This window comes from Polyodon spathula, chromosome 23 (assembly GCF_017654505.1).
Source record: "Polyodon spathula isolate WHYD16114869_AA chromosome 23, ASM1765450v1, whole genome shotgun sequence".
In the NCBI taxonomy this organism is placed as follows: Eukaryota; Metazoa; Chordata; class Actinopteri; order Acipenseriformes; family Polyodontidae; genus Polyodon; species Polyodon spathula.
The window spans coordinates 875,828-903,151 of NC_054556.1; the positions used below are offsets into that span (position 1 = coordinate 875,828).

At 47.7% G+C, this 27,324-nt stretch overlaps 2 protein-coding genes across 6 annotated transcripts in view; both read left to right on the forward strand.

Annotated features, from left to right (window-relative positions):
* LOC121298112 (MAP kinase-activated protein kinase 3-like) overlaps window positions 1-1,333 on the forward strand; it is a 34,322-nt gene extending 32,989 nt beyond the window's left edge. For 3 of the 4 annotated variants that reach the window (XM_041224931.1, XM_041224929.1, XM_041224933.1), the window contains 3 exons: window positions 141-226; window positions 837-917; window positions 1,176-1,333. In XM_041224931.1, the coding sequence (XP_041080865.1) occupies window positions 141-226; window positions 837-917; window positions 1,176-1,331 (323 nt within the window). In that variant the 3' untranslated portion in view covers window positions 1,332-1,333. The remainder of the gene's footprint in view (window positions 1-140; window positions 227-836; window positions 918-1,175) is intronic. The other variant, XM_041224932.1, reaches the window with a different exon arrangement.
* A 17,785-nt stretch (window positions 1,334-19,118) lies between these two features.
* Window positions 19,119-27,324, forward strand: part of LOC121298111 (6-phosphofructo-2-kinase/fructose-2,6-bisphosphatase 4) — a 35,246-nt gene continuing 27,040 nt past the window's right edge. The window contains exon 1 of one of the 2 annotated variants that reach the window (XM_041224927.1): window positions 19,119-19,267. In XM_041224927.1, coding sequence (XP_041080861.1) covers window positions 19,219-19,267 — 49 coding nt within the window. In that variant the 5' untranslated portion in view covers window positions 19,119-19,218. Of the gene's footprint in view, window positions 19,268-19,358; window positions 19,542-27,324 lie in introns of those variants that run through there. The other variant, XM_041224928.1, reaches the window with a different exon arrangement.

A 27,324-nucleotide genomic window follows, 5' to 3' on the forward strand; every position in this document is an offset into this window, starting at 1 on the left:
TCAGATGCATTCACCTATCAGTATAAGACATGCCTGTAACACAGTCCTATACTCAGATGCATTCACGTCTCAGTATTTAAAAGCCTCTTCACTTTATTGTACCCTGTTAACCTCCTTCACGTCTCCCTTTGACTCTGCAGCGAAGCAGCTGATTCACCAGTTGTTGAAGACAGACCCCAGCGAGAGAATGACAATCTCACAGTTCATGAACCACCCCTGGATCAAAGTGAGGTTATTGGTTCGCTAGCTTGCACTGCTTTTGTCCTTTTTTGAGTGATTTCTTTTTTTATGAGCAGGTATATCGGGCAGTGTTGTGTGCTGCACAGACTCTCCCTTATAAAAGTTTCCCACAGTAATAGCACAGTGTAATAAATCACAGTGAAAGCGTTGCTGAGAGCAGCGTAGTATTGTAAAGCATATTGATAAACATGGCAAACCAGGGTAAACCACGACGCATGCATAGTGCCAACATGGGAAAAGCACAGGGAGAATACTGTGGGACACTCCTCCAGTGCAGCGATCACCAGGCTGCCCAGCCTTCCCCTTTCATTTAGACACCTTGGGCATCATTTCCAAAGAGTGTCCTCCAGCCTTTAAATAACTCCTACAGCATTTTACAAGGATGAAAAACAGCTGCTGATTTTTACAAAACTAAAACCAAACAACTCAGGTACTGCTATCCACTGGCTTTTTAAGCCATCTGAAGCTGTCTGTTCCTCAGTTTTGTATCATTTGCATGGAACAAAAAATAGCCTTGAATCAAAGAGTGCTGTAACCCTCGTGCCTCCCAGTGGCTGGGTGGACGCCTGACCTCATTGTGAACGCTTTCATTGCAGCAGTCAATGGTGGTGCCGCCGACGCCCCTGCACACAACGAGGGTCCTGCAGGAGGACAAGGAGATGTGGGACGAGGTCAAGGTGAGTGGGGAGAGGGGCAGGAGACTGTTCTTCATTTACCCAAACCTGTACTCAATTACCCCATGGTCAACCACGGGGTGTATCGTCTTGTCCAAACAGCCAGGCGATGAACCCTCAACCCATGTGGGTTTGAATCCTATATCTCATTTTGTACCACATTTACCAACACAACAGCACTCAATCCAAACTGTGTGTTGTTGGGCTCTGTCCCTGTCCCTCTGTCTTGTGGTAAGGAACTGTCCTGTTCTGTGCTTTCAGGAGGAGATGACCAATGCTTTGGCCACGATGCGCGTCGACTACGATCAGGTCAAGATCAAGGACCTGGACACCTCCAGCAACCCGCTGCTCAACAAGCGGCGAAAGAAAGCAGCAGGGGGCAGGGGGGGCGTGCCCACAGTGTGCAACAGCCAGTGAAGCATTTTTCTTTTCATGTTTCCACCCCCCCCCCCCCCCCCCCCCACCCTCACACATGGGGAGTCAGTGGCTGAGCTGGGATTGAACCTGGAAGCTCCTGGTAACAAGCCCCTTTCTCCACTGGTCCACCAAGCCTCCTGGCAAAGTATGGCAAACTATAGTAAAGGCATAGCTCTTAGATTTAGTGTGTGTGTGTGTGTGTGTGTGTGTGACGTGTGTGCGTGTGTGTGTGTGTGCGTGTGTGTGTGTGCCAGTGTGTGAGGTGGAAGGGGGTGTGTAATTGCTTGTTGTTGTTGTTGTTTTCTAACTCCTTTTACAAAAAAGTAAAATATATATAAAATGATAGTTCTCTTTTTGATGTCTTGTTATTGTGCATTTTTCTTTTCATGTTTCCAGTAATATAAACTCCCTCTCTGATATCAGCTCCCCATCCAGAACCCTAGGAGTTGCACAGAGGCTTGATCCATTCCAGGTTCACGAACATGGCAAAAACAGTATTATTATTAATAGGTTTTTAGCAGACGCTTTTATCCAAAGCAGCGAGGGGGTGAACTCTGAGGTGCATCAATTGCAGCTGCTGCTGCAGAGTCACTTACAATAGGACCTTCAGTGCTGCCAGTTTTACAGGAAGTCATCCCTTCAAAGGACAGAGCACAAGGAGGTTCAGTGACTTGCTCAGGGTCACACAGGAAGTGAGTCAGTGGCTGAGCTGGGATTGAACCTGGAAGGAGCCTGGGTAACAATTGCTTTGCTGCCTGGTAACCAGGAGCCCCTTTCTCCACTGGTCCACCAAGCCTCCTGGCAAAGTATGGCAAACTATAGTAAAGGCATAGCTCTTAGATTTAGTGTAAATTTGGGGACTCCTGCTCTAAATTTATTTTAATTAATCAAAAAGAGCTTTAAAAAAAAACTGTCAACAGCAGGAATTCAGTTAATTTAGAAATACTAAAATAAACTAAATAAATTAAATGACAAAGATTTCGACTAGAAGTCTTTTCAATGTCTTCAGATAGACGCTTCTCCAGTCTAAATGTTTGTCATCGAGTTTTCATTGAAGACACAGAGAAAGAGTTAAAGGCACGTCACTGAATTTGAGTTAAATTTCTGTTAGCATTTCTTATTGGGCCCTATTGCTTGTTTAAATGTCCTGGATGAAGTAGGAGATCGCCAGTAGCTTGCTATCTCCCTTCAGTGCTGCCAGCCAGGAGCTCATTCTCTGAGGTCAGGAAGTGGGTGTGTAATTGCTAACTCCCTTCAGTGCTGCCAGCCAGGAGCTCATTCTCTGAGGTCAGGAAGTGGGTGTGTAATTGCTAACTCCCTTCAGTGCTGCCAGCCAGGAGCTCATTCCCTGAGGTCAGGAAGTGGGTGTGTAATTGCTATCTCCCTTCAGTGCTGCCAGCCAGGAGCTCATTCTCTGAGGTCAGGAAGTGGGTGTGTAATTGCTAACTCCCTTCAGTGCTGCCAGCCAGGAGCTCATTCTCTGAGGTCAGGAAGTGGGTGTGTAATTGCTAACTCCCTTCAGTGCTACCAGCCAGGAGCTCATTCTCTGAGGTCAGGAAGTGGGTGTGTAATTGCTAACTCCCTTCAGTGCTGCCAGCCAGGAGCTCATTCTCTGAGGTCAGGAAGTGGGTGTGTAATTGCTAACTCCCTTCAGTGCTGCCAGCCAGGAGCTCATTCTCTGAGGTCAGGAAGTGGGTGTGTAATTGCTAACTCCCTTCAGTGCTGCCAGCCAGGAGCTCATTCTCTGAGGTCAGGAAGTGGGTGTGTAATTGCTAACTCCCTTCAGTGCTGCCAGCCAGGAGCTCATTCTCTGAGGTCAGGAAGTGGGTGTGTAATTGCTAACTCCCTTCAGTGCTGCCAGCCAGGAGCTCATTCTCTGAGGTCAGGAAGTGGGTGTGTAATTGCTAACTCCCTTCAGTGCTGCCAGCCAGGAGCTCATTCTCTGAGGTCAGGAAGTGGGTGTGTAATTGCTAACTCCCTTCAGTGCTGCCAGCCAGGAGCTCATTCTCTGAGGTCAGGAAGTGGGTGTGTAATTGCTAACTCCCTTCAGTGCTGCCAGCCAGGAGCTCATTCTCTGAGGTCAGGAAGTGGGTGTGTAATTGCTAACTCCCTTCAGTGCTGCCAGCCAGGAGCTCATTCTCTGAGGTCAGGAAGTGGGTGTGTAATTGCTAACTCCCTTCAGTGCTGCCAGCCAGGAGCTCATTCTCTGAGGTCAGGAAGTGGGTGTGTAATTGCTAACTCCCTTCAGTGCTGCCAGCCAGGAGCTCATTCTCTGAGGTCAGGAAGTGGGTGTGTAATTGCTAACTCCCTTCAGTGCTGCCAGCCAGGAGCTCATTCTCTGAGGTCAGGAAGTGGGTGTGTAATTGCTAACTCCCTTCAGTGCTGCCAGCCAGGAGCTCATTCTCTGAGGTCAGGAAGTGGGTGTGTAATTGCTAACTCCCTTCAGTGCTGCCAGCCAGGAGCTCATTCTCTGAGGTCAGGAAGTGGGTGTGTAATTGCTAACTCCCTTCAGTGCTGCCAGCCAGGAGCTCATTCTCTGAGGTCAGGAAGTGGGTGTGTAATTGCTAACTCCCTTCAGTGCTGCCAGCCAGGAGCTCATTCTCTGAGGTCAGGAAGTGGGTGTGTAATTGCTAACTCCCTTCAGTGCTGCCAGCCAGGAGCTCATTCTCTGAGGTCAGGAAGTGGGTGTGTAATTGCTAACTCCCTTCAGTGCTGCCAGCCAGGAGCTCATTCTCTGAGGTCAGGAAGTGGGTGTGTAATTGCTAACTCCCTTCAGTGCTGCCAGCCAGGAGCTCATTCTCTGAGGTCAGGAAGTGGGTGTGTAATTGCTAACTCCCTTCAGTGCTGCCAGCCAGGAGCTCATTCTCTGAGGTCAGGAAGTGGGTGTGTAATTGCTAACTCCCTTCAGTGCTGCCAGCCAGGAGCTCATTCTCTGAGGTCAGGAAGTGGGTGTGTAATTGCTAACTCCCTTCAGTGCTGCCAGCCAGGAGCTCATTCTCTGAGGTCAGGAAGTGGGTGTGTAATTGCTAACTCCCTTCAGTGCTGCCAGCCAGGAGCTCATTCTCTGAGGTCAGGAAGTGGGTGTGTAATTGCTAACTCCCTTCAGTGCTGCCAGCCAGGAGCTCATTCTCTGAGGTCAGGAAGTGGGTGTGTAATTGCTAACTCCCTTCAGTGCTGCCAGCCAGGAGCTCATTCTCTGAGGTCAGGAAGTGGGTGTGTAATTGCTAACTCCCTTCAGTGCTGCCAGCCAGGAGCTCATTCTCTGAGGTCAGGAAGTGGGTGTGTAATTGCTAACTCCCTTCAGTGCTGCCAGCCAGGAGCTCATTCTCTGAGGTCAGGAAGTGGGTGTGTAATTGCTAACTCCCTTCAGTGCTGCCAGCCAGGAGCTCATTCTCTGAGGTCAGGAAGTGGGTGTGTAATTGCTAACTCCCTTCAGTGCTGCCAGCCAGGAGCTCATTCTCTGAGGTCAGGAAGTGGGTGTGTAATTGCTAACTCCCTTCAGTGCTGCCAGCCAGGAGCTCATTCTCTGAGGTCAGGAAGTGGGTGTGTAATTGCTAACTCCCTTCAGTGCTGCCAGCCAGGAGCTCATTCTCTGAGGTCAGGAAGTGGGTGTGTAATTGCTAACTCCCTTCAGTGCTGCCAGCCAGGAGCTCATTCTCTGAGGTCAGGAAGTGGGTGTGTAATTGCTAACTCCCTTCAGTGCTGCCAGCCAGGAGCTCATTCTCTGAGGTCAGGAAGTGGGTGTGTAATTGCTAACTCCCTTCAGTGCTGCCAGCCAGGAGCTCATTCTCTGAGGTCAGGAAGTGGGTGTGTAATTGCTAACTCCCTTCAGTGCTGCCAGCCAGGAGCTCATTCTCTGAGGTCAGGAAGTGGGTGTGTAATTGCTAACTCCCTTCAGTGCTGCCAGCCAGGAGCTTCTCTGAGGTCAGGAAGTCTAACTGTGCTCCCAGCCAGGAGCTCATTCTCTGGGTCAGGAAGTGGGTGTGTAATTGCTAACTCCCTTCAGTGCTGCCAGCCAGGAGCTCATTCTCTGAGGTCAGGAAGTGGGTGTGTAATTGCTAACTCCCTTCAGTGCTGCCAGCCAGGAGCTCATTCTCTGAGGTCAGGAAGTGGGTGTGTAATTGCTAACTCCCTTCAGTGCTGCCAGCCAGGAGCTCATTCTCTGAGGTCAGGAAGTGGGTGTGTAATTGCTAACTCCCTTCAGTGCTGCCAGCCAGGAGCTCATTCTCTGAGGTCAGGAAGTGGGTGTGTAATTGCTAACTCCCTTCAGTGCTACCAGCCAGGAGCTCATTCTCTGAGGTCAGGAAGTGGGTGTGTAATTGCTAACTCCCTTCAGTGCTGCCAGCCAGGAGCTCATTCTCTGAGGTCAGGAAGTGGGTGTGTAATTGCTAACTCCCTTCAGTGCTGCCAGCCAGGAGCTCATTCTCTGAGGTCAGGAAGTGGGTGTGTAATTGCTAACTCCCTTCAGTGCTGCCAGCCAGGAGCTCATTCTCTGAGGTCAGGAAGTGGGTGTGTAATTGCTAACTCCCTTCAGTGCTCCCAGCCAGGAGCTCATTCTCTGAGGTCAGGAAGTGGGTGTGTAATTGCTAACTCCCTTCAGTGCTGCCAGCCAGGAGCTCATTCTCTGAGGTCAGGAAGTGGGTGTGTAATTGCTAACTCCCTTCAGTGCTGCCAGCCAGGAGCTCATTCTCTGAGGTCAGGAAGTGGGTGTGTAATTGCTAACTCCCTTCAGTGCTGCCAGCCAGGAGCTCATTCTCTGAGGTCAGGAAGTGGGTGTGTAATTGCTAACTCCCTTCAGTGCTGCCAGCCAGGAGCTCATTCTCTGAGGTCAGGAAGTGGGTGTGTAATTGCTAACTCCCTTCAGTGCTGCCAGCCAGGAGCTCATTCTCTGAGGTCAGGAAGTGGGTGTGTAATTGCTAACTCCCTTCAGTGCTGCCAGCCAGGAGCTCATTCTCTGAGGTCAGGAAGTGGGTGTGTAATTGCTAACTCCCTTCAGTGCTGCCAGCCAGGAGCTCATTCTCTGAGGTCAGGAAGTGGGTGTGTAATTGCTAACTCCCTTCAGTGCTGCCAGCCAGGAGCTCATTCTCTGAGGTCAGGAAGTGGGTGTGTAATTGCTAACTCCCTTCAGTGCTGCCAGCCAGGAGCTCATTCTCTGAGGTCAGGAAGTGGGTGTGTAATTGCTATCTCCCTTCAGTGCTGCCAGCCAGGAGCTCATTCTCTGAGGTCAGGAAGTGGGTGTGTAATTGCTAACTCCCTTCAGTGCTGCCAGCCAGGAGCTCATTCTCTGAGGTCAGGAAGTGGGTGTGTAATTGCTAACTCCCTTCAGTGCTGCCAGCCAGGAGCTCATTCTCTGAGGTCAGGAAGTGGGTGTGTAATTGCTAACTCCCTTCAGTGCTGCCAGCCAGGAGCTCATTCTCTGAGGTCAGGAAGTGGGTGTGTAATTGCTATCTCCCTTCAGTGCTGCCAGCCAGGAGCTCATTCTCTGAGGTCAGGAAGTGGGTGTGTAATTGCTAACTCCCTTCAGTGCTGCCAGCCAGGAGCTCATTCCCTGAGGTCAGGAAGTGGGTGTGTAATTTGTATCAGTGTGGAAGCACCTCCACTGGGGCGGTTCAGAGCAGCGTTCTTGGGATTCACATCCTGAGCCTCAGAAATGGAGGAAGAGCGAGCCACTAAGAATAGCGGTACTGCGGGATCCACACTCCAGGAGTCCAGAGTCTTCTCCCAGCTGATCTCCTTGAGGGAAAATGCTGTGCTGATTGGAGCCAGATGTCTCGTGGGTTGGTTTTGAGTGTCTCTGTGATCTGGGCAGTTAGATAACATCATGGACTTTACCCTTATCTACGTTTTTTGATTTCTGTATGGTTATACTGTGCATTTAGTTTACCGTGGTTTGCTATGTTGTTTTTTTTAATAAGCTTTGCCATACTTTTGATTTACAATGATGCCTATGCTATACCAGACCTCTCTGTGCTTTACAATGCTTCCCTATGCTTTACCAGACCTCTCTCTGTTTTACAATGCTTCCCTATGCTTTACCAGACCTCTCTCTGTTTTACAATGCTTCCCTATGCTTTACCAGACCCCTCTGTGCTTTAAAATACTCCATGTACTTTACCAGACCTCTCTGTACTTTAAAATACTCCATGTACTTTACCAGACCTCTCTGTGCTTTACAATGCTTCCCTATGCTTTACCATCCATCTTTGTGTTTTACTATGTTTCGCTATGCTTTACCAGAGCTCTCTGTGCTTTAAAATACTTCCATGTACTTTACCAGATCTCTCTGTGCTTTACAATGTTTCCCTATGCTTTACCAGACCTCTATGTGCTTTACAATGCTTCCCTATGCTTTACCAGAGCTCTCTGTGCTTTAAAATACTTCCATGTAATTTACCAGACCTCTCTGTGCTTTACAATGCTTCCCTATGCTTTACCAGAGCTCTCTGTACTTTAAAATACTCCATGTAATTTACCAGACCTCTCTGTGCTTTACAATGCTTCCCTATGCTTTACCAGACCTCTCTGTGTTTTACAATGCTTCCCTGTGCTTTACCAGACCCCTCTGTGCTTTACAATGCTTCCCTATGCTTTACCAGACCTCTCTGTGTTTTACAATGCTTCCCTGTGCTTTACCAGACTTCTCTGTGCTTTACAATGCTTCCCTATGCTTTACCAGACCTCTCTGTGCTTTACAATGCTTCTCTATGCTGTACCATGCTTTGCTGCATTCCACATTGCTGTGCTGTTTCTAAGAGCTGCTCCAGTTAGTCGTCTTTCTCACTCCCCCTGAAGAAGCTTGAATCTCAAACGTTCTCTTTTTTTTGTGTTTGTTGTGCTTTGATGGTGTTGCTACATCATGTTTGATAAGGCAGTAGTGTCAGTGTCACGCATCTGTTTTATTTTCCTCTATATAAAAACAGGATTCCAAAGTTGATGTGTGGCACACAACCTTATTCAAGAAAATAACTAGAAATGGACAGTCCTTTTACTTCAGCAAGCACCCTCCAGGGAAATGAATGCGCTTGGGACACAGCATTCAAATGAGTGTATTGATAATAGCAACCTTATCTGATCACACCTGCCATATCCTGGAGTGGCTTTGTTTTGATGCCTCGTGTTCAGATAGCCGTGTTTCTGCTGCTGAACTGAAGCACCAACATGCTTTCCATAGTCCAGCCAGATCACTTCCACTTGCTTTTCGCTCATAAAAGTCTAGCACTTTTTTTGCGTGGTATTTTTGCACTTTTGTCATGTTTTCCCCATGGTTGCACTCTGCATTTAAACTGGCTTGTCATGTTTATTAATATGCTTTATCATACCTTGCTATTCTTTACAATGCTTACCTATGTTTCATCACACTTTTACTGTGCTGTTGACACATGTGCTGTATTACACTGCGCTGTATCACACTGTGCTGTATCACACTGCTGTGCTTATTACTGTGCTGTATTACACTGTGCTGTATCACACTGTGCTGTGCTTACACTGTGCTGTATTACACTGTGCTGTATCACACTGTGCTGTATCACACTGTGCTGTATCACACTGTGGTGTATTACACTGTGCTGTGCTTTCACTGTGCTGTATTACACTGTGCTGTGCTTTCACTGTGCTGTATACACGTGTTGAGGTGTGGCACACAACCTTATTCACTGAACATATAACCTGTGCGTGCTATTTTACTGGACCAAGCACCTCAGATGACAATGCGACATTAGTGTGACACGACTTAAATGCAGTGTCCGAATCACTGTGCTGTATTTTCACTGTGCTGTATTACACTGTGCTGTGCTTTCACTGTGCTGTATTACACTGTGCTGTGCTTTCACTGTGCTGTATTACACTGTGCTGTATCACACTGTGCTGTATTACACTGTGCTGTATTTCACTGTGCTGTATTACACTGTGCTGTATCACCTCACTGTGGTGTATTACACTGTGCTGTGCTTTCACTGTGCTGTATTACACTGTGCTGCACACTGTGCTGTATACACTGTGCTGTATCACACTGTGTATTACACTGTGCTTTCACTTTGCTGTATCACACTGTGCTGTATTACACTGTGTATGTGCCCTGTACCTACCCCCTACTTCCACACCTTCCTGGAGACATGAGTACCTCCCCCTCCAATCACCTCCCAGTATGAATACCCTGCACCTCACCCCTACTTCCACACCTTCCTGGAGACATGAGTACCTCCCCCTCCAATCACCTCCCAGTATGAATACCCTGCACCCCACCCCTACTTCCACACCTTCCTGGAGACATGAGTACCCCCCCCTCCAATCACCTCCCAGTATGAATACCCTGCACCCCACCCCTACTTCCACACCTTCCTGGAGACATGAGTACCCCCCCCTCCAATCACCTCCCAGTATGAATACCCTGCACCTCACCCCTACTTCCACACCTTCCTGGAGACATGAGTACCTCCCCCTCCAATCACCTCCCAGTATGAATACCCTGCACCTCACCCCTACTTCCACACCTTCCTGGAGACATGAGTACCTCCCCCTCCAATCACCTCCCAGTATGAATACCCTGCACCTCACCCCTACTTCCACACCTTCCTGGAGACATGAGTACCTCCCCCTCCAATCACCTCCCAGTATGAATACCCTGCACCTCACCCCTACTTCCACACCTTCCTGGAGACATGAGTACCTCCCCCTCCAATCACCTCCCAGTATGAATACCCTGCACCTCACCCCTACTTCCACACCTTCCTGGAGACATGAGTACCTCCCCCTCCAATCACCTCCCAGTATGAATACCCTGCACCTCACCCCTACTTCCACACCTTCCTGGAGACATGAGTACCTCCCCCTCCAATCACCTCCCAGTATGAATACCCTGCACCCCACCCCTACTTCCACACCTTCCTGGAGACATGAGTACCCCCCCCTCCAATCACCTCCCAGAATACCCTGCACCTCACCCCTACTTCCACACCTTCCTGGATGTATGAATACCCTGCACCTCACCCCTACTTCCACACCTTCCTGGAGACATGAGTACCCCCCCCTCCAATCACCTCCCAGTATGAATACCCTGCACCTCACCCCTACTTCCACACCTTCCTGGAGACATGAGTACCCCCCCCTCCAATCACCTCCCAGTATGAATACCCTGCACCTCACCCCTACTTCCACACCTTCCTGGAGACATGAGTACCCCCCCCTCCAATCACCTCCCAGTATGAATACCCTGCACCTCACCCCTACTTCCACACCTTCCTGGAGACATGAGTACCTCCCCCTCCAATCACCTCCCAGTATGAATACCCTGCACCTCACCCCTACTTCCACACCTTCCTGGAGACATGAGTACCTCCCCCTCCAATCACCTCCCAGTATGAATACCCTGCACCTCACCCCTACTTCCACACCTTCCTGGAGACATGAGTACCTCCCCCTCCAATCACCTCCCAGTATGAATACCCTGCACCTCACCCCTACTTCCACACCTTCCTGGAGACATGAGTACCTCCCCCTCCAATCACCTCCCAGTATGAATACCCTGCACCTCACCCCTACTTCCACACCTTCCTGGAGACATGAGTACCTCCCCCTCCAATCACCTCCCAGTATGAATACCCTGCACCTCACCCCTACTTCCACACCTTCCTGGAGACATGAGTACCTCCCCCTCCAATCACCTCCCAGTATGAATACCCTGCACCTCACCCCTACTTCCACACCTTCCTGGAGACATGAGTACCTCCCCCTCCAATCACCTCCCAGTATGAATACCCTGCACCTCACCCCTACTTCCACACCTTCCTGGAGACATGAGTACCTCCCCCTCCAATCACCTCCCAGTATGAATACCCTGCACCTCACCCCTACTTCCACACCTTCCTGGAGATATAAGTACCCCTCCCATCACCTCCCAGTATGAATACTGTGCAAGCAGTCGTGTGTTTGCAGTTAGTCTGTCTGTGAAGCTTGACTCTTATCATATGCATTTCACTCCTCCTTTGCTACCTCTCTTATTTTTGTAGGAGTGTTGGGTGGCACTGAACTTTGTAGAGGAAGGGGAAGCTGACACGTTCAAATCTGTTATTGAAGCCAGAATCAGACGCTGTAATAAAATCAAGCGCACGCAAAGCAAGCATCACAGGGACGCATTTTCAAAGCGTTCATCCTGTCTTCAATGAAGTCCTGTTCCGTGTCAGTCACGTCAAACTGAGAAGCACTCTGCTTTGCTGTGTACAAAAGGCCGTTCACAGCAATGCTTCAGCCGGTTGGTTCTAGTTTTATAAAATTCCCCTCCAATGTATATAATGAAGAAGACAAGTCATTAATAATTTCGTTTCTCGGTTCCTGTTCTTCTTCATGTAGTGTTTCTGGTGATGAGTGACAAGGAAAACAGCTGTTTGTTTAAAAATAATGTATTTCATTCGGACAAAAGCCCTTCATCAGTGTAGAAAGAAAAGTAAACACAGTGCTATATATATATATATATATATATATATATATATATATATATATATATATATCCATATCCCGGAGCTATTTTTGATGCACTGAAACATGTAGTTCTTACACACGGACACGCAAACATTCGCAGTGTATACACAACTGCAGCCGTATCTGGGCGATGCGTCTTAAGCCTAATTGTTTTTGTTGATATGTACACGCACGCACACATATACACAACTGCAGCCTGTATCTGGGCGCTGCGTCTTAGCTAATTGTTTTTGTTGTCCTTGAATCCATGCTCTTTCTTTCTTATAAACTGTCTGCGTGTTAGCTGATTTTGCATAATCATTTCATTATTCAAATTTTGCGAGCAAGATATTCAAATCTGTACAGCGCACGATCACTCTGCTGGTTCATTTTAAAAGCGGACGGTCCATTAATCAGGGTGGCGACTTCTAAATTACATTTCTGTAGGTGTACAGAACCGGGTATTATTATTATTATTATTATTATTATTATTATTATTGTTGTTGTTGTTGTTAGCTATAATTACTAATTGAATGGAATTCGCTTGATTTTATATGATAAATACCGTGTTTTGAAGGGCGCGCGTGTGTGTGTGTGTTTAATTTTACTAATAGATTGGTAGCTGTCGCTAATGGGCTCTCTCCTCCCACTGCACACAGCTCTGTGGCTCCCCTGCCACAGACACCCTCCCCCTCCTCCCACGGCACACAGCTCTGTGGCCCCTGTGCCACCACACCCTCCCCCTCCTCCTGCTTCACACAGCTCTGCACCCCCTGCGCCACCACACCCTCCCCCTCCCTGCTTCACACAGCTCTGCGGCCCCTGTGCCACCACACCCTCCCCCTCCTCCTGCTTCACACAGCTCTGTGGCTCTCCTGCCACCTCACCCTCCTCCCACTCCACACAGCTCTTCACCCCCCACGCCACCACACCCTCCCCCTCCTCCTGCTTCACACAGCTCTGTGGCTCTCCTGCCACCTCACCCTCCTCCCACTCCACACAGCTCTGCACCCCCTGTGCCACCACACCCTCCCCCTCCTCCTGCTTCACACAGCTCTGCACCCCCTGCGCCACCACACCCTCCCCCTCCCTGCTTCACACAGCTCTGCGGCCCCTGTGCCACCACACCCTCCCCCTCCTCCTGCTTCACACAGCTCTGTGGCTCTCCTGCCACCTCACCCTCCTCCCACTCCACACAGCTCTTCACCCCCCACGCCACCACACCCTCCCCCTCCTCCTGCTTCATACAGCTCTGTGGCCCCTGCACCTCTGACAGCGCGGCTTCACATAGGGAAGAGACAGCCGGCCAGGGAAGAGGCGGAGAAGAGGCTGTCCTTGTTCCAGGAGATCAGACAAGGCATCCTGCTGAAATCGGTGAGTGCTGTCTGCTGGTTTGGGTTAGTGATTTGGTTTATAGAAGTGGTTTGATTTGTAGAAGTGGTCCTTACTGGTGCCTTTTCAGTCCATGTCCATGGGCCTTGTTCCAGCCAGGTACTTCAGAAATGAAAGTAAGAATCCCCTTTACATAGCAGTCTGATCCATTCCTGGTTTTACTGTTAGTTTAGTAAGACACACCTGAGCTTGCTAGCTATACACTGTGGCTATTCAAGCTTGTAGTAAAACTTGGAATGGGTGAAACTGTTGTGCAATAGGAGTCTTTTTTCCCCATCCCTGTACGCGAGTACCTTGGTTCAATTAGTCAGGCTAATTTGAAACAAGGCAATGCACTAATTCAGTAATTGTCTGATTCTTTTATAAGGTTTTAATAACTACATGTTATGTAATTTCAAACTACAGTACTTTAATGTGAGAAGCTCAAGTAACATTGAGTTTTGGCCACGTTCAGTATTTAAACAGCGACATCTAGTGGCCAATATTGTGCCAACAGTGCAGCAGACGCTCATCCAAACCCGCTAATGCAACGTGCCCTGGAATCTGCACCACGCTGGCACAATGGAGTGCGTGCTGGGTTTCAGTATTGTGCAGACACTGCCCTGCAGGTGAAGGTGGTGATTTGAAATTAAGGCTCGTAAATGTATGTATAAGCAGATTTATTACTGTGAAGGTTTCTTACTGTTTGTTTTCGTATATCGGGGGTTATGGGTTAGTCTGCAGTAACTGGTCACCCGGGATAGGCGTCTTCGTGTAATTTTGCAAGATGCCGTGTAGAGTAGACAAAAGCTTACAATCTCAACTTTCCCAGTGCCACACAAACTCTTGCACAGGGATGTCAAACTCCATTTCAAGGCCACAGTATAATTTTAATTCAATTCAACTAAACTTATATATTGGTGTGTGTAATTAGTCCTTGCATGCAGTATGCCTTGCTGCAGTCATTCATCAGTCTAAAAGGGAGTTTAGTTTGATTTTTAACTTGACTGGCTGGCTGCTTGAATAGTGCATAGCATTAAAATAGTGTTTTGCAGCTTTAATAAATTCATCGCAATGTCTCCATGAGTTTGCAAACAGGAAGACATGAACATTCCATCATTGCATTCTGTTGAATCATAATCAAATTAACAAACACAATAATGCCGTTTTGAGACTCTTCCAGTTTCATTTCTCGAGTGCGTTCTCATGTTCACAAAGACTGAATACCTAGCCAGAAAAAACAAAGCAGCCTTCTTTCTGTAAGGAGAGCTGTTGAACCCAAGAGGAGGTGTGGCTGTTTGTGTGCAATGGAGAAGTGAAGTGAGATTGCAGCAGTAAGATTCTGCGGCTCGTGTGATTCTCATCTGCAGGTCCCCAGTGTAGAGAATGTGGGCTGCGCCCCCCCCTGTGGCTCCCGAACCAGGGGGCATCGTGCTGGCTCTCAGAGGCAATGAACAGGAGGCACTGGGCGATCCACTCTTCAGGTAGCAGAGGCACTGTGGGGTCATTCTGCTAACACTGCCAGCCCTGCTCCTGGAGAGCCGCAGGGTCTTCTGCTTCAACACACCAGACTTCTCATTTACTTAACTCAACCTGTTTGTTTTCTTATTTGGTCAACACTAAAAAGATTGAGGATTTAAAGATGCCCAGAAAGCCTGCAGTATTGTGGCTGTCCAGGACCGGGGTTGTCCAGAAAGCCTGCAGTATTGTGGCTCTCCAGGACCAGGGTTGTCCAGAAAGCCTGCAGTATTGTGGCTCTCCAGGACCGGGGTTGGTCCCCCCTGCTCTAGTTGAACCTGTAGTCTCGTTAGTGCAGCATGGATAGATTACTGGATTGTTGGGATTGAGCGCCCCACAGAAATTGGGCACTAAGTCAGGTGAGGGTTATTGTGTGACCCGGATGATTTACCAGGCCAAGGGAAGAAACTGTTGCTTTGCTTTAGAATGATCGTTGCTTTTCTTGGACTCTGGAGAACAGCGATCCACACAAACCCCAGGAGCTGCTTCCCCACTTCTCTCACTTAATGGTAGGTTAGCCCAGATAATGGGGGTGCTGAGATGTTTTTTGTTCCTTTTAGGTCTTGCAAATGAACCATGAGAATACACTGTGATTGGGCTCCAAGGAGGCAAAGAGATCGGCAAACTTGTTCTTTACTTTAATTGCAGGAGAGGATGAGAGGAGCGAGTCCGAAGAGGACTCTGAGTGGGATTAAAGGTCGATCTTTGACTCCGTCACTGCAAGATGGAGTCACCGCTAGTCCTGGTTTCAGGGTAACTTCGATGGGGGCTGCCGTCCGGTGGGTTTGTTTCTCTGCACTTCGATTGGGTGTGGTTTTGATTGACCCTGTGGATTCACAAGCCTCTCCTAGATCTTTCTTCTGTAGTCTGTTTAGTATTCCCTATACAGTGATGATTTTATTGTAGTGTCTGTACTGTTGCATGTGGTGTTCATTTTAAAAGATGTCTTGTTATTGCTGAAAAACTTAAATCAATGATTTTTATTGTTTTTTGTATTGTAATAAAGAAAATATGAATGGGATATTATTATACATGTGAATTTAAATTAAATCAAGTATATAGCATTGTAAATAATTTTATATATGCTTAGTTAATAACGTACCTATGTGTTGAAACACATTGAACAAAGATTCAATGTCTTTGCTGGATCTTCTTTGTTTTCAGCTGGGATCCTACAGGCCAGCCCAACACGAAGTGCACCCTTTGAAAAGATGTAGGTGCTGCTTGGTTAGCAGTTTCTGCTCTCAGTGAAGCTGATTATTGGGCGTTGTCTCAGGGTAGCAAACGTCTTCCCAGCACACTCCACTACCATTCAGCAATCCCTCTACGGGGGGAGAGATTACCCCTGCTGCCTTCAGCTCGTGGACAGGTGATTTTGAAATGGTTCCACAGAAAGATGCTGTCAATCCCAGGTTAGAGGGGGACCCTAATCCCTTCAGACTAACACAGGAGCGTACTTTCAGAGATATGTCCAAGAGGTTAATGAACAGATTTGTCATCACACTGCAGCCACGTGAGCACTTCAGAAATATGATGTGTGTAACAATGCGTCTAACCCTTGAAAGCGTTCAGAGTTTGTGCTCCACTTCTGGCATTGTGGCAGTACAGGTTTTTCCTTAAGCATGCTCCAGTTTCAAAATGCAGGGTCCAGTTCTTCTTAAGAAGAGGCAGACTAATTCGCAGCTCTATGTGCAGGTGTGAAAGACTTCAGAGACGTGACACAGATTTCAGCAGGAAGAAAAGCTTTTGTCATTGGCAAATAATTTTAGTAGCAAGATAAAATGTGTACAGAGCTGAGAACCTTAACTGATCAGAATTGCACCAGGTATCCACCCTCGCGTGTTGTTCTACTGCCCTGTTGCCCAGCAGTGGTGTTCTAATGTCCTGCTACCCACTAGTGGTGTTGTATTGAATAGCAGCTGTTTAATGAAGTGGGCTGGGTGGTAGGAAGCAGGAAGCAAAAAAAAAAACAAAACCCACAATGCATCTGTGTTGTTCCAGTCTGCGAAACTGTCTTCACTTTCCACTGGGTTAGCTGTAGTGGTGGTGGTGTTTGTGATTGCCTGCTGGCTGGACAGGTGAGGCTTTACTGCAGAGAACCCTTCCAATACTCATAAAAGAATGGAGATGAAGAAGGGTGGAGCCTCCTGACCCCAGGAATGGGATGGCTTGCTGGGCTGGGATCCAGGCTTGTCACTCTCTGCTCTGTATCTGGGTCTCAATGAAGTGGCTCCGCGGGTGTCTGCTCTGCCCTGAGCGACTGGATCTCCTGCAGAGGGAGGTCTGGAAGTGAGAACGATGCCCGGTGGATGCTTGCAGAGTAAAAGAGGCCCAGCCAGGTCAAGTGTTGTTCAGCTGGAGCTGTGGAGCCGGCGCTCGGAGGCAGGGTCCTTGAAGCGTGCTTCAAAACAAAATGTATCAGACAGGCAGCTAGGTGGGGCGGTCAGCATCGTCAATGGCCTTTCACTTTTCTGTCTTGGGTTTGAATTTGGCTTTGCTTTGGTCGTGTGAAACTAATTTAGGTGGTCTCAGTCTTGCCCTCCCTGTGGGCATTGGTCCAAGTCACTAAACTGAAATCTCTCACAGGTGTAGGGAGGGACAGGGCTGTATGGAAGGCAGGCACGTAGGGGGTTGGGGGAGGGCCGGGGTGTCACGTGACATGTTCCTCGTTGTGTTTTTGTACTTTGAGGAATGAGTTGTGATTTAACCCTAGCATTCCTACCTATCACATATCGAATCTGTCTGAATGAGAAGTAATGTTGACCTTTTCAAAGGAAGCGGGGCATTGACTTCAAGACACTGCTGTTCTCTTACGAAGCTGTTCGTGGCTCTGAACCTGCCTGTCTGAGTGAGTTACTTACTTACTCCTTAAATCAGCTTGTACTTTGAGGTCTGTCAGTGCTGGTCTCTTGGTAATTAACTTGATGATTATAAACCTGCTTCTAGTTCTCAAACTCCCTCCCTTTGGACCTCACTGCCAGATTGAATCCAGAATACAGTGTCTCTCAGTATTTTCATAGCGTGGGTTGTCAATCCTGGTATTTGAACTACAGATCAGTGTGAGAGGGTTCATTCCCAGAGGAAAGAGAGTCTGCTGGTTCAGTGAAAGAAGGTTGATTCAGGTCAATGCAGAGTTCTGGGTCAAACTTATTAACCTTCCCTCAACAGCGACCCCCCCCTCTCCCTCTCATCCCACTCCCCCTGCATTCTGTTTTTAGAAGTAACTTTATGAATCAATCACATATTCTTAAGGGAAACTGTAAGAAACTGCTGTACAAGTCAACTGCAGGAAAACACTTGAAAAGTAGATGTGTGTTTAGGCTGAATGTATTTCTGACCGCTGGTTTTAATGTAAGGGGAAGCTTGCAATTTTGCAATAACTGGACACACTTTGCAAGAACAGCCTATGGCAATCCAAACTAGAGCTTCCAGTCCCTTATATAATTTGTGACGCATGCCCTGGGTTTCAGTGTGGTTGTAGCATTGCATTTGCACTGTTTCCCGCTCCAGCTCTGTTCGCACTGACGAGTCACAGTCACCCCCAAAGAAAATACAGTGTGCTACCAGAGCCAGACTGTAGGGCTCTTATTGCCATCTTTGAAAAGAAAATGCAGACCCAGCTGCTAAAGTTAAACTACAGCACTGTGTTACTGGATATACAATATCTAGCACCTTACATAGTGGACCACCATCCCACAGCATAGGCTGTGAACTGTGCATTATATGCAGAGTCACTTCCAACACAACCTCAATTTAACATCCACAGGACGAAGCACACAGAGGTGAAGTGACTTGCTCAGGCAGAGGTCGGATTTGAACTAGTGACCTTCTGGTTACAAGCGCTGGACTTTAACCACTGGACCACACTCTATCCATACTAGCAGTAACTGCTACCTCACTGGTGTTATTGAGTTTCCTGTAGCCCCGCAGTATTGACAATCCAATCCTGCATAGTGCTGACCATGTAACGAATAGCAGGGTTGCGCTCACAATCCACAGGTGGACAACGAATCAAGCCGTCAACTTCCTTGCAAAATTATATTGTGACTTGTGTTAACCATTAGCAATACAGTGAGTACAATACTGATTAAACAAATTGAATGGGGGACCTTATGTCAGCGGGACGTGTTTACAGGGCTTAGCTACAGATAAATAAATAGAGCTGATATACACAGATTTACCTGGGGACGTGGATCGCATTTTGTTTATCTCCATGAAGACAGATTTTTACAGATGTACAGTATTTAGAGAAAAGAAAGAAGAAAGAAAGAAAGAAAGAAACCCGAGTGAAAGAAAAAGAGAAAGAAAGAATATTCTAATGGCATGTCATTGTCATAGTCGATATGGCCCATGGGCGCATGAAAATATATTTGAGTGGACGTCACGTGTGGCCCCTCATTCAGCGTGGCTGCTGTACAGAATAATATAGAAGTGACTTCAAACGCATCCGTCTCAGTGGCTCACTGAGGCAGCGAGTCTGTGCTGCTCAGCGCAAACACATCCAACCCCTGGGCGAGTCCCTCAGAAAGAAAGACAACGTCACGAAATGAGGGGCTCCAGCCGGTCCAAAAACACACAGAACCTGGACCAGACGGGTAAGTGGCGACGCTCCACACGCTTCCATTGTTTTATATGATTGTGTTAAAGCCGGGGCAATGAATTACACGAGAGGCGTCTGAGTGCAGTGGTGTGGTGCTGTTACACGGCACAGCGCCGGAGTAAACAACTGGGAGTCACGTAGACACTTTGATGCAGACAGCCACAGAGTTTACTCCACACTGCGAGAATAGCAGCGAAGCAGCACATTGGCAGCAGCGGCTGAGGGGAGCAGCGCCGCCGCACACGGAAACATTGCTGTCCTTCAGGCCCGTGAGTGTGCAAGGGTGTGGAAGAGGGGGGCGGCAGAGCTGTTTGTGTTTTGTAACTGAATTGACCGGGATTGAAAGGGTCGTGTGTGTGTGTGTGTGATTGTTTTTTAAATATCCTCCGGTGCTGATATGGATGTGTTCCTATGCTTGAAGGCGTTTTAAGATCGCACGTTGTGTGCTAATTTCTATTTTTAGTGCCGATTTTTTAATTTGCACAAGGCGTGCAGTATCTGTGTTGATGTTTCCGTGTTGCACACGGTGTGATTGTTTGGGTCAACACTTCCGTAAATCGGTGGTGATGCAAAAACAACGCCACATGCATCGGGGATAATTTCTGAATTTATTACGCTGAAACGCCACATATTCGAGATTTTATACATCTAATTGCACGGTCTAGCCTAATCGTACAGCAATGTGGTATACTCAAGGTGTGTGTGTGTGTGTTTTAAATGTTATTCGTCAGATTTATGGAGCATAATTATAGTTTTAAAACTTGGAAAACGTGTCATCCAGATCATAGGCAGCGCAGCTGAGTGATGTAAAATATAGATTTGTTTGTGTGCATCACATGAAGCTCACACAAGCACGCCTGTAATTAATTATAATAACTGGTGTCACAGGTATCCCTGTTGTTTGTTCATGCAGATTGCAAGGTACATAATAATAAATATATACCGGTCCTGGCGTGCTGTCCGGTGTCATCAGTATATTGCTGAAATAAGGCTACACTGTCCAATAGGTTCTTTCTGCAAAGTACCTTCCTTTAGCTGCCTGAGGTCGGTTTTGAGTAACGTACAGTAATTATAGCTAGCGGAACATCGTTAGTTCCCTCGTTGGTTTCCAGCACGCCGAGCTGCAGGTGTGGGAGGATGACGTCATCACGCATGCTGGAACCTCGGACCAGCAAGAGGTGAATCCAGTGTCTGCGAATGCGGGTGTGATCAATGTGTTATTAGGTAACCCACTGTTACAACAAGCTTGATTAGCCCTAGTGTCTAGGTAACAAGCTCCGGTGTGTCATAATAAACTCATAGTAAAACCAGGAATGGATCTAACTGCTGTGCAATGGGAGTCTTTTTGCCATCACTGCTGTGCAATATAGGAAAACACAGGCCAAGGCTTCCAGCAAATTGCAAACACCACAGGGATGGCAATAGGACTCCCATTGCATTGCAGTTTGATCCGTTCCTGGTTTTACAATGAGTTTGATAAGTCTGTAGACTGCGGCTGATCAAGCCCTGTATGATATAGCCCCCGGAGCTCTTGCCCATAATCGCTAAAGCAGCACTTTGCCTCTTTAATGAGTTGCTTTCCTGAATTGTTCTCAAAGTGCTAGCTGCAGTCAGCTGACTACCTTACCAGAGTACCCTGCAGAGAGCTGGGAAAGGAAACCAGAGGACAGGCTGTCCATGCAGAGAGGCTCTGAGTGACTCTGAAAACATACTGCAGCTGATGAGAAAACTAAGAAGGGACATGTTTGTTCTGAGGCGGGGGGGTCTCTAAAGCTAGTATTTTCTTGGGGTTATTATGTAATGTAACAACCTTCTTAAATACCTGTATGCCATAGTAAATACACAGGTGTGCTATTTGTAGCTGTCTCGGACACTGTGCCTTTAAGTTCTCAGTGCGCAGAAGCAGGTGAAAGGTTATTAAATGATAAGATAAATGATATTTATACTGTGTGCCAGACCTCCTGCTGACACAGAGAACGGTTACCATGCACACAAATTAACCACTTCCTAACCGCATTGCTGTGGAGGTGTGTCAGAGCAAACCTTAGAAATATCCATGTTACCTTTCTTCTTCTTCTTCTTCTTCTTCTTCTTCTTCTTCTTGTTAGTAGTAGTGTTTTTCAACATGTCTTCCAGTGCTTTGTAATGTGTCTGGGTTCAGCTCTTCATAGTTATGGCTTAGGGTGGTGTCTGCATGCACTGACATGCCTTGAATATTTACAACACAGCCTTGATAAAGTTGTCTCCTCTTTTGACAATAGCAGACCAGCTGAAGCCAGTGAGCAGCCCTGAATGTTTCAGCACCGGGCTGTGATAATAAAGAGTATTCTTGTGCTGCTTGCAAACATTCTCGCTGGTTCTGGGACCGAACAACAATCCTCATACAGCTCCCCTGATCGGTGCCACTTTCAGCTTTGATTTTTAACACAGCATCAGCCATATACCCCTGCAATACACTCTCAGTCATGAAATCTGAGTCAAAGAACCGCTAGCATGAAGTGTCACATTGAAACACTGCTGCAGCGTTACCCAGCACTGAGATGAAGTGTGCGCATCGAAACACTGCTGCAGCGTTACCCAGCACTGAGATGAAGTGTGCGCACTGAAACACTGCTGCAGCGTTACCCAGCACTGAGATGAAGTGTGCGCACTGAAACACTGCTGCAGCGTTACCCAGCACTGAGATGAAGTGTCACATTGAAACACTGCTGCAGCGTTACCCAGCACTGAGATGAAGTGTCACATTGAAACACTGCTGCAGCGTTACCCAGCACTGAGATGAAGTGTCACATTGAAACACTGCTGCAGCGTTACCCAGCACTGAGATGAAGTGTGCGCACTGAAACACTGCTGCAGCGTTACCCAGCACTGAGATGAAGTGTGCGCACTGAAACACTGCTGCAGCGTTACCCAGCACTGAGATGAAGTGTCACATTGAAACACTGCTGCAGCGTTACCCAGCACTGAGATGAAGTGTCACATTGAAACACTGCTGCAGCGTTACCCAGCACTGAGATGAAGTGTGCGCACTGAAACACTGCTGCAGCGTTACCCAGCACTGAGATGAAGTGTGCGCATTGAAACACTGCTGCAGCGTTACCCAGCACTGAGATGAAGTGTGCACATTGAAACACTGCTGCAGCGTTACCCAGCACTGAGATGAAGTGTGCACATTGAAACACTGCTGCAGCGTTACCCAGCACTGAGATGAAGTGTGCACATTGAAACACTGCTGCAGCGTTACCCAGCACTGAGATGAAGTGTGCACATTGAAACACTGCTGCAGCGTTACCCAGCACTGAGATGAAGTGTGCGCATTGAAACACTGCTGCAGCGTTACCCAGCACTGAGATGAAGTGTGCGCACTGAAACACTGCTGCAGCGTTACCCAGCACTGAGATGAAGTGTGCGCACTGAAACACTGCTGCAGCGTTACCCAGCACTGAGATGAAGTGTGCGCATCGAAACACTGCTGCAGCGTTACCCAGCACTGAGTTGAAGTGTGCGCATTGAAAACACATTGATTTTAATGGGAGCAAGGTAAACTGCATTAGTACTGTACCTTCCTGGTAGAGATTACCTGGAAGTCGGACTGTACAGCTTACGCATTGGCCAGAAGGGAATATGAACGGCGACAGTGTTACAGAGGCATGTTTCCACTATACACGCTGTAGTCATATTGTACCAAATGAATTGGACTCTTTGTGAAAGATTTAGAGTGCAAGTGAAACATGCATGTGCATGCAATACAATATCATGAGAGGTGAAGAGAATGCATGTGCGTGCAATACAATATCATGAGAGGTGAAGAGAATGCATGTGCGTGCAATACAATATCATGAGAGGTGAAGAGAATGCATGTGCGTGCAATACAATATCATGAGAGGTGAAGAGAATGCATGTGCGTGCAATACAATATCATGAGAGGTGTAGAGAATGCATGTGCGTGCAATACAATATCATGAGAGGTGTAGAGAATGCATGTGCGTGCAATACAATATCATGAGAGGTGTAGAGAATGCATGTGCGTGCAATACAATATCATGAGAGGTGTAGAGAATGCATGTGCGTGCAATACAATATCATGAGAGGTGTAGAGAATGCATGTGCGTGCAATACAATATCATGAGAGGTGTAGAGAATGCATGTGCGTGCAATACAATATCATGAGAGGTGTAGGGAATGCATGTGCGTGCAATACAATATCATGAGAGGTGTGAAGAGAATCATTCATTTAATCAGTCAATTCAAGTTTCATTGAGACCCTCAAAATCAAATCCACCGGGATCAGTAGTGGTTTAATTGTTGCTTCTCTGCATGTGGTGAATCCTGTAGACCACACTGTTCGTTTAGGGCCTGGATTGAAAGTGGAATCCAAATAACGCTAGTGTGCTATATAGTTATTAGTGTGCACAAGCCAGCGCAGCGCCCGATCACTCTTATCAGTTCTGCTGTGGTGTCTCTTAAAAGAAAATAGTTTGAATAGGTTCCCGAGTTAGATAAGACAGGCTGGCGTTCCGTGCAATTCTAACTGTCTCCCTGGAATGCTAGTGGGTCAAAAACACTTCAGCAGAACCTGTGCAAGGTCACTCTGCACGAGATACACCCTTCATACTGTTGTAATGATGCTGCTCAAGCGCTTGCTGTCTGATGTATCAGGATTAGCTGAGGTCTTTCAGTGTCTGTGTGGCGGCTTGCTTGCGATGTTGTCTCCGAGCGCGACTCACTAAAAATAAATATAAAAAAACATTCCTTGAAGAGCAAAGTTAGGTTCGCTCCTCCTCGTCAGTCAGTAAGAGGGGGCTGTGTGAGTGATCAGAGCCCCATCCTCTCCTGTACAGTCAGTAAGAGGGGGCTGTGTGAGTGATCAGAGCCCCATCCTCTACTGTACAGTCAGTAAGAGGGGGCTGTGTGAGTGATCAGCGCTCCATCCTCTCCTGTACAGTCAGTAAGAGGGGGCTGTGTGAGTGATCAGCGCCCCATCCTCTCCTGTACAGTCAGTAAGAGGGGGCTGTGTGAGTGATCATGCCCCATCCTCTCCTGTACAGTCAGTAAGAGGGGGCTGTGTGAGTGATCAGAGCCCCATCCTCTCCTGTACAGTCAGTAAGAGGGGGCTGTGTGAGTGATCAGCGCCCCATCCTCTCCTGTACAGTCAGTAAGAGGGGGCTGTGTGAGTGATCAGCGCCCCATCCTCTCCTGTACAGTCAGTAAGAGGGGGCTGTGTGAGTGATCAGCGCCCCATCCTCTCCTGTACAGTCAGTAAGAGGGGGCTGTGTGAGTGATCAGCGCCCCATCCTCTCCTGTACAGTCAGTAAGAGGAGGCTGTGTGAGTGATCAGAGCCCCATCCTCTCATGTACAGTCAGTAAGAGGGGGCTGTGTGAGTGATCAGTGCTCCATCCTCTCATGTACAGTCAGTAAGAGGGGGCTGTGTGAGTGATCAGCGCCCCATCCTCTCCTGTACAGTCAGTAAGAGGGGGCTGTGTGAGTGATCAGCGCCCCATCCTCTCCTGTACAGTCAGTAAGAGGGGGCTGTGTGAGTGATCAGCGCCCCATCCTCTCATGTACAGTCAGTAAGAGGGGGCTGTGTGAGTGATCAGCGCCCCATCCTCTCCTGTACAGTCAGTAAGAGGGGGCTGTGTGAGTGATCAGCGCCCCATCCTCTCCTGTACAGTCAGTAAGAGGGGGCTGTGTGAGTGATCAGCGCCCCATCCTCTCCTGTACAGTCAGTAAGAGGGGGCTGTGTGAGTGATCAGCGCCCCATCCTCTCCTGTACAGTCAGTAAGAGGGGGCTGTGTGAGTGATCAGCGCCCCATCCTCTCCTGTACAGTCAGTAAGAGGGGGCTGTGTGAGTGATCAGCGCCCCATCCTCTCCTGTACAGTCAGTAAGAGGGGGCTGTGTGAGTGATCAGAGCCCCATCCTCTCCTGTACAGTCAGTAAGAGGGGGCTGTGTGAGTGATCAGCGCCCCATCCTCTCCTGTACAGTCAGTAAGAGGGGGCTGTGTGAGTGATCAGCGCCCCATCCTCTCCTGTACAGTCAGTAAGAGGGGGCTGTGTGAGTGATCAGCGCCCCATCCTCTCCTGTACAGTCAGTAAGAGGGGGCTGTGTGAGAGATCAGCGCCCCATCCTCTCCTGTACAGTCAGTAAGAGGGGGCTGTGTGAGTGATCAGCGCTCCATCCTCTCCTGTACAGTCAGTAAGAGGGGGCTGTGTGAGTGATCAGCGCCCCATCCTCTCATGTACAGTCAGTAAGAGGGGGCTGTGTGAGTGATCAGCGCTCCATCCTCTCATGTACAGTCAGTAAGAGGGGGCTGTGTGAGTGATCAGTGCTCCATCCTCTCCTGTACAGTCAGTAAGAGGGGGCTGTGTGAGTGATCAGCGCCCCATCCTCTCATGTACAGTCAGTAAGAGGGGGCTGTGTGAGTGATCAGCGCCCCATCCTCTCATGTACAGTCAGTAAGAGGGGGCTGTGTGAGTGATCAGCGCTCCATCCTCTCCTGTACAGTCAGTAAGAGGGGGCTGTGTGAGTGATCAGCGCCCCATCCTCTCATGTACAGTCAGTAAGAGGGGGCTGCATGAATTGTATACGGATGAAACCGCGGTGTTAGAGAGCACCACCGGCTCTGCCGATCTAGGTTTAGAGACGCCCCAAAATAAATCTTGTGCTGACGGAGAATGGAGATGTTGCAAGTGCTGGCAACACATTAAAAAAACCTACAGAGCCAATAATGTAAGGAGATAAGGTCAGCTTTAAGGTCACTATGAGTGTTCTCTTTCCTTCCAGTCCACGTGCAAAGAGAGTGAAGTCACAGGCATGTTACGCGGTCCTGCACACAGATTCTCCTGCCCAGTCAACATGCTACCATGTAGTTTCTTACACAACTGAAGCGCTTTTCTGAAAGCAGTTTCATTATTATTATTATTATTATTATTATTATTATTATTATTATTATTATTATTATATATTATATATTATTATTATTATTACATGATTTTTAAATGATATAATCCCTAATTATATAAAAAAAGATGATTTAATGCTTATCTGTCTATCTGTATCTGTCTGTGTCTCTTTCTTTCTCTCTGTCTGTCTCTCATGCCTCTTAGTTTAGTTTCATCAGTACTGCTGGCAGTTCCTGCTTTTAATGTTTGCATGAGCGCTGCACCCGGTCTGTGTAGTGAAGATTGCCTCTCAAGAGATCATTCACAGAGGCAGAACAGTGTCTGCACTGTTTCAGTAGTTTGTCCGGAGATGAACTGGGCCGGATCGATCAGTAAACACTGCAGGTAACTGCACGTGTGAAATGACTGCAGTCAAAACCAAAACCATAAACTATCATGCGTGTTTTCAATGAAGGAGCTGATCTGATGTGCTTGTTAGAATTTCACATTTATTTTCTCACACACAGTATTCGGGTGCTGTGGTTTGTATTGCATCAGGATTATGAGTCATTGATTTTTACATTTTTTTTTATTTAATTTGGCAAGATCTATAACCCTCTGCTTGTAGCTCAGAATTGCAAAGATGGTAAGTGTATATTGTAAGAGTATTGAATACAGCACTGGAAACACCACACCAGACGCAGGGGTAAAAAAACAACGCTTTATTTCTTAGTCTCACGAGCGCACTTTAGTAGACCGTTCCCCTAGCTAAAAACACCCCTGTGTTACAGACAGGGCCCCGAACCTCTGGCCACTTTCACTTCAACTGATAATTATACATTCTAGAACAGAAACACACTGGTTAGAATCGCAGGTTAATTATGTCGACAGAAAGCAAACAAGTCGTCAGAACAGATCACAGTGTAATAATACTGTGCTGTTAGCAATGGAATACCTAGTTGGTTAAAACAAAGATGAAACAAACACGCCATCTGCTGTTACACGGTGGGATTACAAGGGAAAGGAACTTCCCATAGCAGGTCAGTAACCAAGCACAGGGCTTGAGAACCTTACAGCCCTACTGCTTTGAGTACATGATGTTAGACAAAAGTTCGCAGTGATGTTCATATAGTTTTTTTTTTTTTAATTATGCATCAGTCCTAAAATTCTC